The 13195-nt window shown below is 39.8% G+C and overlaps 1 protein-coding gene across 8 annotated transcripts in view; it reads left to right on the top strand.

The window, feature by feature from the left end:
• The window catches only part of AHCYL2 (adenosylhomocysteinase like 2), a 62697-nt gene extending 56547 nt beyond the window's left edge, over positions 1-6150 (top strand). For all 8 annotated transcript variants that reach the window (XM_072147518.1, XM_072147516.1, XM_072147517.1 and 5 more), the window contains exons 14-17: positions 853-921; positions 1844-1922; positions 2060-2180; positions 3093-6150. In XM_072147518.1, the coding sequence (XP_072003619.1) occupies positions 853-921; positions 1844-1922; positions 2060-2180; positions 3093-3099 (276 nt within the window). In that variant the 3' untranslated portion in view covers positions 3100-6150. The remainder of the gene's footprint in view (positions 1-852; positions 922-1843; positions 1923-2059; positions 2181-3092) is intronic.
• The last annotated feature ends 7045 nt before the right edge of the window (positions 6151-13195 follow it).

Raw genomic sequence — 13195 nt, 5'->3', positions numbered from 1 at the left:
AGATGTATCGTTAATCTCTTGATGCTTAATTCCTTAATGAATACAATTATATACCGCATCTCATTAGGCTTCCTGAACATCATGCCTGATGTTTAGGGGGCTTTTTTACAATGTAGTTAAGAAACGTTTTCCTTCTCCCATCCTAGAAAAGTATTTGCGTATTACACTATTTTATGGCAGTCATTTTACTTTAGAATTGGCAGAGCGCAGATCTCTTGCTTATTCTGTGCTGTGCAATGGCAGCCTGATTTCTGCAGCAACTACTTGGTAACTTTTTTTTTTACCAAACTTTGGATCAGTTGTGCAAGAAACCTTTAATATATCTTATCAGAGCAAAGCGTCTCTTTACTTAGTTTGAAAAGCAGATTAGGACAGGAGAAGGGAGGATAAATAAGCCTCTCAGAATTTTCCTGAATTCAAAACGGAAGCTCACTGAGATTACATTACATGGAAGATATATGCAGGGGTAGGGGGGGCCCGGTGCCCCTTTAGCGCTCACCATTTGATCTTAGGTTGACGGTTACCTCTAAATTACATTGATAAAATCTGCACTTTGTCAGTATAGTCTTTATTCCCATTTATAAGGAACCTGGCATCCTCCAAACTGCAGGATAGTGACAGAATGGATTCATAAATTCTGCTATGTTCTGTGTAATTACAAAATTGTAGTTTGGAATTGCATTTCGACTGCACCAAAATAAACCATTAGATTCCAGATCACATGATAAATGTGTGATCACTGAGAACAAAACGCAAGAACATCTGGATATTCCACTGCACGGACTGAGTACAGAGATTAATGAATGAAAAATCTATTCGACTTTCTAATGGTGCTTAATTTTTTCCTTACAGGGGCGGCTGCTTAACCTAAGCTGTTCTACTGTTCCCACTTTTGTGTTATCTATTACTGCTACAACACAGGTCAGTATTTCACATTTATAAAGTTATAGTATAGTAAGCTAATCTATTTAGAGCAGTCAATCATATTTTTTTTCATACCCAGTTACATAACTTAGTCCTAGAACTCCAGCATGGCTCTGAAACTCCATATTCAAGCTCCTGAGATCCATTTCACTACCAAACACGTGTCATAAATGTCCCCTTGGTCTCTCACTATAAACAACAATCCTTTCTACCTCCTGCTAAGCTCACTTGGTCATCGGAGCGTTCTTACTGATAAGACTGCTTTATTTTCTTTTTTCCCGGAAACAATCTCTTTGTAAAGAAAGGTTATTTTTTTTGTAAAGGGCAAAGGAGTTTAGAGTAGAGGTGATTCTGCCAAAAGAGGCACACACCTGCATGTACCGTATATACTCAAGTACAAGACGGGTTTTTCAGCCCTTCACCCCGTCAGGTCCTCTTTGATACAACAATGCTCCGGCATCGGCTCAGTTGCCCCCGCTCACAGGGAGCGTGACTTCAGCTGCTCTCCGACGTTCAACTATGTGCACACACTGATGCCAGCGAGCTTGTGACGGACGGCGCGGGGACACGAGACGGGCTGGCAGGCTATATATTGGGAGTTTCTTAATTTCTTTTTTATTCTTTGTCTGTTATATACTTGGGAGGCTGTGAGCAATGCATTTCCCACCCTCGGCTTATACTAGAGTCAATAGGTTTTTCCAGTTTTTTTTGTTAAAATTGGGGGTCTCGGCTTGTATTCAGGTTGACTTATACTCGAGTATATACGGTAAGTGTTCAAGGTTTACAATCCTTAATTCTGGTGGTAGATTTCCTTTTTGTAATTACTGGTTTTGTAGTTAATAAATGTTGCAAACATATTTTAGACCTGCCACAGATCTATGTATATTTACACTGTCCACTGTCTTCTGCTCCTCTATAGGCACTGGCACTCATAGAACTCTACAATGCTCCTGAGGGGCGCTACAAGCAGGATGTTTATCTTTTACCTAAGAAAATGGGTGAGTAGTAAAGATGCTGCTTTTTACATTATTAAAGCTGCATGTATCAAAGAAGGTGACTTTACTCATATTGTACAACTACACATATCTATTCAGTCTTTGCATAAGTTTAAGGTTACATTTTTTTACCATTTTAGATGAATATGTAGCAAGCCTCCATCTCCCTACCTTTGATGCCCACCTGACTGAACTTTCTGATGAGCAGGCCAAATATCTGGGTCTCAATAAGAATGGTCCTTTCAAACCAAACTACTACAGGTATATACTTCACCACCTAATCTCTCATGAGTTTTATTTTACTGCAGCGAAGGACCTGGTTTACTACAGCCATCCAAAGGGCCATCCCTGGTTGTAGTTTTCACACGAACATAGAAGCTTCATCACCTAGACCAGTGGTGGCGAACCTATGGCACGGGTGCCAGAGGTGGCACTCTGAGTCCTGTCTGTGGGCACCCAGGCCATCACCCAGCACAAAGGTCCTGATTCAGGATTCAAGACCTCATCCTGCAGTCAAGAGCAGCCCAGGACGTGCCACGTTCAGCATTTATTATAAAGTGACTTGAAGTGCAGCAGGAGCAAGGAGGTTTGGACAGGGCTGGATTATCATTGTAGTCCATTTTCCAGACCTGTGATTTATCCTGTTAAGGGAACCCTAGAGGAAAACTACAATAATAATCCAAATTACTTCTTCTTTCTACTGTATTTGTGTCCTCAGGATGCTAATACATTTGGCACTTTGTGAAAAATATGTGACTTCTGCTTGTAGTTTCGGCACTCAGTTCCTAAAAGGTTCACCATCACTGACCTAGACCAACTGTAATATCACAGTATAAAGCTAATTTCACAATGCCATGTGCTCGCTCGGCCATAGACTGGGCGCTATTTACCCTTCCCGTATATAGTGATGCACGGCCGTAAACCGGCGAGAAGATGCATGCCTTTTCATTTTCCTGTACACGGTGCCACCTCTGGGCACCATAGCAGTCTATGGGGTTGTATATATCCTATATGTCCCCACTTGGACAGTGTGAAAGGGGACTAAGCAGCATTGCCCAGAAGCTTTTCCCTAGTATGCCTGTAGTAGCAGCTGCATGTAGGCTTGACCATGCCACTACTACTACTAAGTCAGTCACATCTAGGAATTACATTGGCGGTTTTGTTTTCTTTCAGGTATTGAGCACATCTGAATACTACAAACCAGAAGCTGTCGGAGATGGAGGAATTCTGGAATAAATCCAATGAAAATATGAAGCCTTTTGCAGCCACTGTACAGCCAGCTCTTCCTACAAGAACTGGATTTTCTGCCATATTAGCAAACATTATATTAGGGTATTTATTAAAATGAGGATGCCTAGAATATACTGTCTGTGCTAATCCACAGGGGATTAGGGGGGAACCTTGACGGGTACCTCCAGATTTATGCTGTACTTATCCGTTAACACTGCTCATCCCAGGAGCACATGGGAAGGGGAACAAGTTAACAAGCATGAATCCTGACATGAAAATGAATTTATTTTAAATTAGCATTTTTATTTTCTCTTTTTAATATTGATAATTCTGAAGGATGCAAAGTGCGGATGTCTTAATGAGAACTGTAAAGTGACTTAAATCTTATTTTATTGTGGTTTTATTAGTGCTAGTTATTTGTGTTTATTTTCTTCCCCTTGTCAGGTATTGGAGATGATCGTATTAATATTTCCCTCCACCTATTAATCTACTGTAATGGCTCCAAAAAGATAAAACACTACATAGTCATTGACTAAACTGTGATCCATGTTATTAGCTATATGAATAGACTAATGCTAAACTTGTCAATGGTCTTTGCATTATTCATTGAACCCTTCGAGGAGTGCTGGCATTTTATAGATTCTGTGTGCTGCTTTTAACCATGGATTAATGAGAGGTATTCTATCTGGTGCTATGTGCAAGTTTTCTTTTTCTTGTGTATGTTACTAAAGCATAGACTGTCGCCAGACAAGGCTTGAATTGTCCATAGTCCATCTACAGCAATCATTCCAATCTTTTTATTATAGCGGGTTGGCTTTTCAAAATGTCAAGATTGGTTGTGCTATTTCAATAAGCATCCAAAGTAAGGAAATAAAGTGACACTCCATTATGGCTGCAGATTGGTAGTCAAAAGGCTAGTAAGGGAATACCCTATTTTTTATTTATTTTTTATGTTGCTTATTATAGCTAAAAGTAAAATGCAATGAAGATCCAAATATTATTGAAGTCTTAACATTTCAGTATAAAGAAACTAATGCAGGAGGAGCTGAGCAGATGGAGAAATTGTTTTGCGGGAAAAATTCCAGTAATACCTTATGCACACAAACGTGTAATGGGGCCGTTTACTAATGCAGGGCCCCATTACTTTCTATGTGCTCGTGCATGCGCTGATGAGATGCAAGTGAGATGTTATGATGAGTCGTTATCCGTAAAATCATACATTGTTCTGCTCAACTTCTCCTGATGGTTGGGCGTTCTATATACTACTTGAACCCGAGGAATACACAATTGTGAGACTGTGAATGTCTTAAATAATAACCATAATAAATGTTAAAGCTAAATGAAGCAATGTTTCCCTTTTAGATACCTCTGATCTCTGATTAATTCATGGTTTAATGTGGTGCTTTGTCTCTAATGACAGAACAGGCTTGTACTGTAAAGGTGTTTAATATGAGCACAGAAAAAATAATGGCCACCAATTGCTGCTACATGTCATAAATGTGTGCTTTTTGGTACTACTGTATAATGTCTATGCTAGTTCTAGGACAAAATGCAGTGTATATATATATATAGTATGCTCAATACCTTCACTCCAATCTACCTTCTAGGTGGTTTATTAGTTCCTCCCTGACTATGACATTGGTCTTGATAATATGCCAGCAGTCCTCTTTGTCCCCCTCACCAAAGGGACCCTACACATTCTCTGCTGAAGCTGTGAATTCCTCCTATGCTGTTCAAGGAGGAGCCGTTCAAGCCCCCAAGTGGGCGGCTTTGCTGAAAATGCCACTTCATGTAGTTATCTTGATTCTTGTCAGGTCCCAAAAGCTTTGAATGAAAGGAAATTCTTTTGCTGATTTCACGTGAATTTGTTAATCTATAGTAAATCTTTATATTACTACTTTGGACATATTTAATTTTAATATGTAAATTAATCTAGAGATTTTGTTTCTTTTACTGCACATTGCAGTATTCTGCTGCTATGTAACAACAAAGGTTCAGACTGTATTGTGATGCTTTACTGTGCTATGGAGAATATTGAACGCCATGTGTATACTACATATATATACAGCACAGCTGTAGATCATTGGTCTATATTCATCTATATATACTAATGCATCTGTGTGCTTGACTTTATCTACATATTGGCCCTTTCTGACCTGTGCAAACTCATTCCATTTTCCTGTACATTGCTGCCACACACATTGGTTTACTAGCAGAACTTTTAGGCTATATTCACACTTCTAAGTCTTGTTTTTCCATAGCTAAGAAGTATCTTGTGAGATGAGTTTTTTTTTGTCTATAAATCCATCTTATAACAGACAATTTGATCCTTGAAAAAGTGGTGCATGAACTGTTAATGGATCATAGACAGCACATGGAATTAGTGTGTCTGATATAATTTTGAAAAGAAAATTAAGGACTTGTTCAAACTAAATCATTTTCACACCAGCCCAGCGGAATAAATATTGATGTGGATTGGACACTAGAAATCCAAAGCAAGAAAGCCAATGGGCCTTTTGCCTTATTAAATTGATGATGTGGATCTATATTGAGATTCCATCATGGCTGACTGCACTGTAGTTGAGATTAAGATACAAATGCAGCTTCTGGAGATCTTCAGAATTATTTTGCGCTTTACCACTCTTGACGCTTTTAAATCGGCTAAGTCTTTTGGTGTATTAAAATCTTTATAGATAATAACAGATCTTCGCACTAACATGTCATACAGATACCAGCAAACTGAATTTATTATCTGGGCATTGACTTGTATATTTCACCTCCATGTTGCTGGTCTACAGTGCAAAGTTAGCTGGAGCCGCCTTCTCTGCAGCAGAGGAGCCTGACAGTCTGCATTTATTGTCCTGTAACCGCAGTCAGAAATGGGATGCAGCGCTCACAGCCGCATTCTCTAGAGTATTTTCCATTTTAATGTATGAGTGATTGTATTAGATCAGCAATAAGGAATCTGTAATCTTAAACATGAATAAAATAATGTACAATACATGTCTCATGCCTTTCCTCCAAGAAAATTCTCATGAACATCTAGGCTCTATCAATTGATTCTACAATGTGTGTAGTAAATTCTGAAGAAATATGTAAAAGACAAAGGCAGACAAAAAGAGAAACTGGTCCATCAGACAAATTATGTGTCATGGTGGAAAGAGGTGAGAAAATGTCAACATAACTTAACTGTCCTTACCCAGGAAAATTCCAAGGCAGAGGATATACACTGCTTAAAAAAAATTAACACAAATTCTACGTATCATTGTCTCCTGCTGTTGGGCAAATGAAATAGACAGGAGATATAAATAAATGAGAGTTCATTAGAAAGACAACTCCTATGAAGGAGGGTCCTGTAAGCGGTGACCACAGAACAGAACTTTTTGCCTGTGTTTTTTTTTGTTTTTTGTTTTTTTGGTCATTGCTTTCAGTTCTTAAAGGTTACATGAGGCAAGAGTCTACAAACCAAAGTAGCAGCTCAGCTAGTGCAGCTTATGCAGGATATGTGTGGAAGAAAGTGAGATGGTTGTCCACACAACCTCTGGTATGACACAAAACTTGCTCACAATCCTGAACACCTGAAAGCCTATCTTCAGTGAAACAGAGGCTTATCAGTAGAGTAGGCTGGCATCAGCTTCCTGTTTCATATAAGCCTGGTATCGATTATATATTGCAGGGGTCCCCAAACTTTTTACATAGGGGGCCGTTCACTGTCCCCCTCAGACTAAAGGGCCAGACTAAAGGCTAAAAATAAATAGCGGTACATGTGACCGCATCCATAATACACTGGCAGCCCCCTCAATTAATTATTTAATATACCGGTACTGCACCCCCTTGTGAACTATTTTATATATTGGCCCAATTAATTAATTAATTATACTGGGACCTCTCTCCATTAATTATCGAATATGCCCCCCCCCCCCCATTCATTACTAAACTGCCCGTCATAATAATTATTTCCTATACCCGCACCATTAATTATTTCCTATGCTGCCCCTCATAACTAATTATTTCCTATGCTGACCCTCATAATTAATTATTTCCTATTTTACCCCTTATAATTATTTCCTATGCTGCCCATCATAAATAATTATTCCTATTCTACCCCTCATAATTAATTATTTCCTATGCTGCCCCTCATTGTTTCCTATGCTGCCCCTCATAATTAATTATTTACTAAGCTGCCCCTTATAATTAATTATTTCCTATTCTGCCCCTCATAACTAACTATTGGCCCCCAGTCGCCACAATCTTTTTACTGCCCTTTTTAATAAAAAAACTAAAAACCCTGTACTCACCGAAGTCTTCAATCTTTTTGCCCCGCCCGGGCAGGAAATGATGCGCGGACGCGTGATGACGTCACCGCGCGGCCGCGTAGCCTAGTTCATGGAGCGATGTGCGCCGGGGTTGTATTCCGGCCACATCGCTCCAGTAATAGTGCTCGAGCGGCCGTTTCCAGTCGCACCGAGCACTATACAGTGACGGGCAGGAGCTTCCTGTCCGGACGGACGGAGGCTCCTGCCGACTGTTGCAGGCCGCGAGGGCCCGGCGCGGGCACTCCAAGTGTCGGGGGCCGGATCGAAGCGGGCCGCAGTTTGGGGAACCCTGATATATTGGGTCAGAAAGTCAACCTGGTAGAAAATTTTTTGAGCCAAGATGTGGCGATTTGTGGATTCAGATAAAATTTCATTTTTGACATACATTTTTAACTAATTGCCTTAAAGGACACCTTTTATCAGGTCCCTGTCACCGCTATCTGTTCGCGCTGCTCAGAAGGATTCCATCCCATCCTTTATTTAGCTGATCCATAAATTGAGTATTCCAATGACGACAGGTTCTTAAATAATACTCAGGACAGCAATTTAATACATTCTCTAATTCACTATTAACAAAAATAAAGCATTTCACAAATATAATTCCAACCTGTTGTGGACACAATTTCAGTTGCCATGGGATCCGGCCCTAAATCAGAAGTCTAGGATCGGGCAGGACCTGTTGTTCTACCGTCTGATGCTGTACTGCTCCTCTCTGCAGCGGCCCCCAGCCTTGCATTCCAAGACGAGCTCACACACAGAAAGACTTCCTGTCGGCAAACAGCAGTGAGAGGAGAGTTAATCATCAAGCTACAGGCAAAATAAGGTCTTTATCCAGGGGAGCGAGGCACAGCAGACAGTGGTTGTGATAGCAGAGCTGAGAATGTCATTGGGCCACATTTCATTTGTTTTCCTTTTGTGACCTTTTTCAAGTTGGCTAAAGTAGGGATACTTTAGCAGTTATATTTATCTTTCTAAATACATGTACATGTATTGACATGTATTGATACATGTCTGTTTTTTTCCCTTTCTCTCTGATTTTCAGGGGGGGGGGTTGTGACTTTTTAGGTTCAAGTATGGAACTAAGCATAGGGCCAGTTGTACTTTGTTTTGCACCTAAACAGTTACAAATCAAAGAAACCATCTGTCTGGGAAAGATACATTTAGGAAATATTGTAACAGACACAACCACCAGCTAACTACTTAAGACCTTAGTAAAGTCACAAAAATGCACCTAAAAAGAAAAATTTTAAGTGCAAAAAGAGAAAAAAAACATCAAATTGCTAATTGTGTGTAATATGCATCTCGTACATCTCTCTTTTTCTATGTCAAATATTAGTAAATGTTCAGAAGCTAAATGAAAGTGTATATAAACCTGTACCCTGATAATAAAAGCATATTGTCAGCACACAGCATCTCATAGCACAAAGGAATCATGATATTTCTGCTTGGAAAGTTCCCATGCTCTGGAATTTTACACTGACCATCACTGAGTGATGCGAGCGAAAACATCAATAAAACTGAGTAAACTTGTGTAGTAAGGAATAATAAAATATTGTCTAAACATCACTGGCAGGATTGATATTTCAAAATTTTCTCTTAGGGGTACCCCTGTAATGATTCTAATAACATATTTTTGTTAGTATGTAAATGAGCATATGGAGAGTAAAAGTTATGTTCCCTACCTCCTCTCCCTGTACATGTTTGTGTGTAATGTATAGTAAAGCAGTGCTAGTGAGAGGCACAAAGATCAGATACACAAATACCTGACCTGCTCGGTCTTCCTATGCACATACAAAAGACACAGACTTCTGCTACACAAGTGCCTGACGTGCTCTCTCGAATCTCTCATACACACACAGACTGCAGGGGGTGAGGCAACCAGAACCAGGAGTGTCGCCTCATTACACAGGCTGTCAGTCAAGCACTAAGGAGCGTGTCTGTGCCTCCCACTCATGAATAAGCTGGACTGCTGAACATGCAAATGGCTCATTGGACCTTTCTCAGGTAATTTGCATACAGGTTTAGAACCTGATTGTCCCTCTACATGCCTGTAAACTTAAACAATGTAGGGATTGGGGAGAATACTTTCTAATGGCAGTTTATGAAAATATATTTAGTTTTGGGGGGTTAATTTGACTTACAGGTTACACTAGATAAAACCGTACACACTATTACACTTCCAGTTTAACAGAGTGTAGATTACAAGCGTACTAGTACTATAAGTATGAGCAATTCGGTGCATCAGTTACCTTGTACTGGACTAATGGGGAACATTGTTAGTCCAAACCTGAAGATCCTTCCTGCTTTTGATGGGATGGTAAATAATATATTGGCTGTAATGAACATCCCACCTTGGATTATTTCTAATTTCTCAATGGGAAATCATAGGATCAGGGATCTGGTTTCATTGGATCCATCTAGATCTCTGGATTCTGTTGAAAACCAGACATGACCGATTTCCTATACTCCCATTGATAGTTCTGTATATCTCCTTTTCCAAGACTGCTAAAACAAAAATACCAAAATATGTGTTTGCCCCGCTGCCCTGATCCAAGATATGTATTTAGCTTTGGGCTGGACCAAGAATCGATAAGTGGCATATGGCTTTTATAGCTCTGTGTCTGTCTAAAAAAAAATGTGGTGGTATTTCTAAGAAAAGCCATGGTGCCGACAGGTCTGTGTCAGTTGCTTGCTTTCCCCTACAGAGTAATTCTTCAGCTTGTCTTCCTTTGAACCCCATACTTTCCAGAGAGCTAATTAAGTTATAGGGATTTGCCCATGAAAGAAAATTCTCAAATTTCAATCCCCTATTGATGTTGACACAATAAAGATACTTTTTAAACCCTTACTTTACAATTTCACTCAGTTTTTATTGCTGTTTTAGCTCTTATCACTCGGTGATAGTCAGTGTAAGATTCCAGGGTGTGGGTGGGGACTCACTAATCAGACACATTGGGGCAGATTTATCAAGCAGTCTGAAAGTCAGAATATTTCCAGTTGCCCATGGCAACCAATCACAGCTCAGCTTTAATTTCACCAGTGCTCATGAATATTTTAAAGGGGAGATGTGATTGGTTGCCATGGGCAATTGGAAATATTCTGACTTTCAGACACTTGATAAATCTGCCCCATTATGATCCATCTAGTTCTGTGAGCTGACAATGTGTTTAGATTATCAGGGTACAAGGTTTATATACACTTTCATTTACCTTCTGAATATTCTACTAATATCTGACACATAGAGAAATGAGGCAGATCACAGATGATAAGATCCATGACGTGCATTCACAGCGCTTCTGCATATCAGCTACACACACATACTGTCAGCTCTATTATATGCCTGCCTCCCTCTGCCCAGGGAATGTAGCTGAATGTAGCTTTACACTCCTCACGATGTGTTTCTTGCCGTCAGGAACTCTGTGTCTATGTTTCTGTGAGAGCTCCTCATGGAATGCAGATGAGGAAAGGAGCCTTAGGCAAGATGGAAGCCGACCCTAAAGTTAAAAGATACGGGGTCTGTTCCAAGGACAACCAAAATTGTGTTTACCACGACTGATAGAGACAGGCTGGAATTATATCTATGAAATGCTGTATTTTTGTTAATAACATTGAATTAGAGAATGTGTTATTTTGTTATCCTGGGAACATTTAAAGGAAATCTACAATTTGCTTTTATGCATTTTGAACCAAACATACCTTGAGAATGTTGTAGCTACACTGATGGAGAAACATATCTTGTTTAAACCCTGATCCGAGTGGTTTTGCTGAAAAGACTATTATAAAATAATGATAATGAGGCTCTCTTGCTCCTGTGGCTGCCCGGGCACTTTCCACTTACCCTAATTATGCACTGCTCCAGCCTTGCGCTGCCCAACATAAGCTGAGAATATGTCATCACTGTGTTGTTCCTGGCAGAAGTAATCAATCACTGCACCATCCCCCAGCTGCTGTATGTGAGTCATCCAGCTCAGATTGATTAGTCCTGTCAGTACAGTTCAGATAGCTCCGTGTAATTTGTTTATGTAGGCAGTCTGCATGCAACCCAACTTTCCCAAGGTCCTGAATTTTATAATTGTTTTTTGAGCAAAACCACTTGGATCAGGGATTTTATCAAGATATTTTTCTGCATCAGTGTAGCTACAGCATTCTCAAGGTATGTTTGGTTCACAATGCATAAAAACAAATGTTAGATTTCCTTTAAGAAACTTGTCTTTGTTATAATACCCCTTAAGGTTGGGGGAAGTGAGTGACGTGTGATGCACTCATTGATGAACAAGACAAAACCTGACATGTGACCCTTATCCCCTAGTACTGTATATTACTGTATATTTTTCACAGTTTGAAAGGTCAAGGACTTCTAGACCTTGGCTTTTCTGCAGTCAAATTTTAATTATTGTGTAGTCTTTAACGGTTTTGAAAACAAAACAGAACAGAACTGGGGGCAGGAGGGGGGTGGGGGGGACCAGAACAGGGGGCAGCAGGGGAGGGCTAGAACTGGGGGAAGGATGGGAGGACTAGAACTTGGGGCAGCAGAGGAGGGCTAGAACTGGGGGCAGCAGAGGAGGGGAACTAGGGGGCAGTATTATAGTAGTTATATTCCTGTACAAAGGGAGCAGTATTATAGTAGTTATATTCTTGTACATAGGGGGCAGTATTATAGTAGTTATATTCCTGTACATAGGGAGCAGTATTATAGTAGTTACATTCTTGTACATAGGGGACAGTATTATAGTAGATATATTCTTGTACATAGGGGACAGTATTATAGTAGTTATATTCTTGTACATAGGGGACAGTATTATAGTAGTTATATTCTTGTACATAGGGGGCAGAATTATAGTAGTTATAGTCTTGTACATAGGGGGCAGAATTATAGTAGTTATATTCTTGTACATAGGGGGCAGAATTATAGTAGTTATAGTCTTGTACATAGGGGGCAGAATTATAGTTATATTCTTGTACATAGGGGACAGTATTATAGTAGTTATGTTCTTGTACATAGGGGGCAGTATTATAGTAGTTATAGTCTTGTACATAGGGAGCAGTATTATAGTAGTTATAGTCTTGTACATAGGGGGCAGTATTATAGTAGTTATAGTCTTGTACATAGGGGGCAGAATTATAGTAGTTATATTCTTGTACATAGGGGGCAGTATTATAGTAGTTATAGTCTTGTACATAGGGGGCAGTACTATAGTAGTTATATTTTTGTACATAGGGGGCAGTATTATAGTAGTTATATTCTTGTACATGCTTTGGGGTCACCGCAACATGAGGAACTGTATTGCGGGGTCACAGCATTAGAAAGGTTGAGAACCACTGATTTAAGTGAAGAACACGGTGTTCTTCACAATAGTATGAGAAGAACAATATGTGTGAAGAACACATTGCAGATGTATGGAAACATCTGCAATGTGTTCTTCACACATATTGTTCTTCACATGTTATTATGGAGAACACCGTTCGGCACGCGTGTCTTTGCATAACTTAGCAGATGTACGGAACATCAGCAATGTGTTCTTTCAATGAAAACATCTGCAATGTGTTCTTCTTTAGTGTTCTTTCAATGTGTTCTTTCAGTGAAAAATGCTCGAGTCTCCCATTGACTTCAATGGCGTTCGTTATTCGATATGAGCACTCGAGCATCGGGAAAAGTCTGACCCGAGTAACGAGCACTCAAGCATTTTTTTAGTGCTCGCTCATCTCTAGTTATGATATATAGGGTCCCCT

Source organism: Engystomops pustulosus, chromosome 4 (assembly GCF_040894005.1).
Source record: "Engystomops pustulosus chromosome 4, aEngPut4.maternal, whole genome shotgun sequence".
In the NCBI taxonomy this organism is placed as follows: Eukaryota; Metazoa; Chordata; class Amphibia; order Anura; family Leptodactylidae; genus Engystomops; species Engystomops pustulosus.
This window is presented reverse-complemented; position numbering and strand designations above follow the sequence as displayed.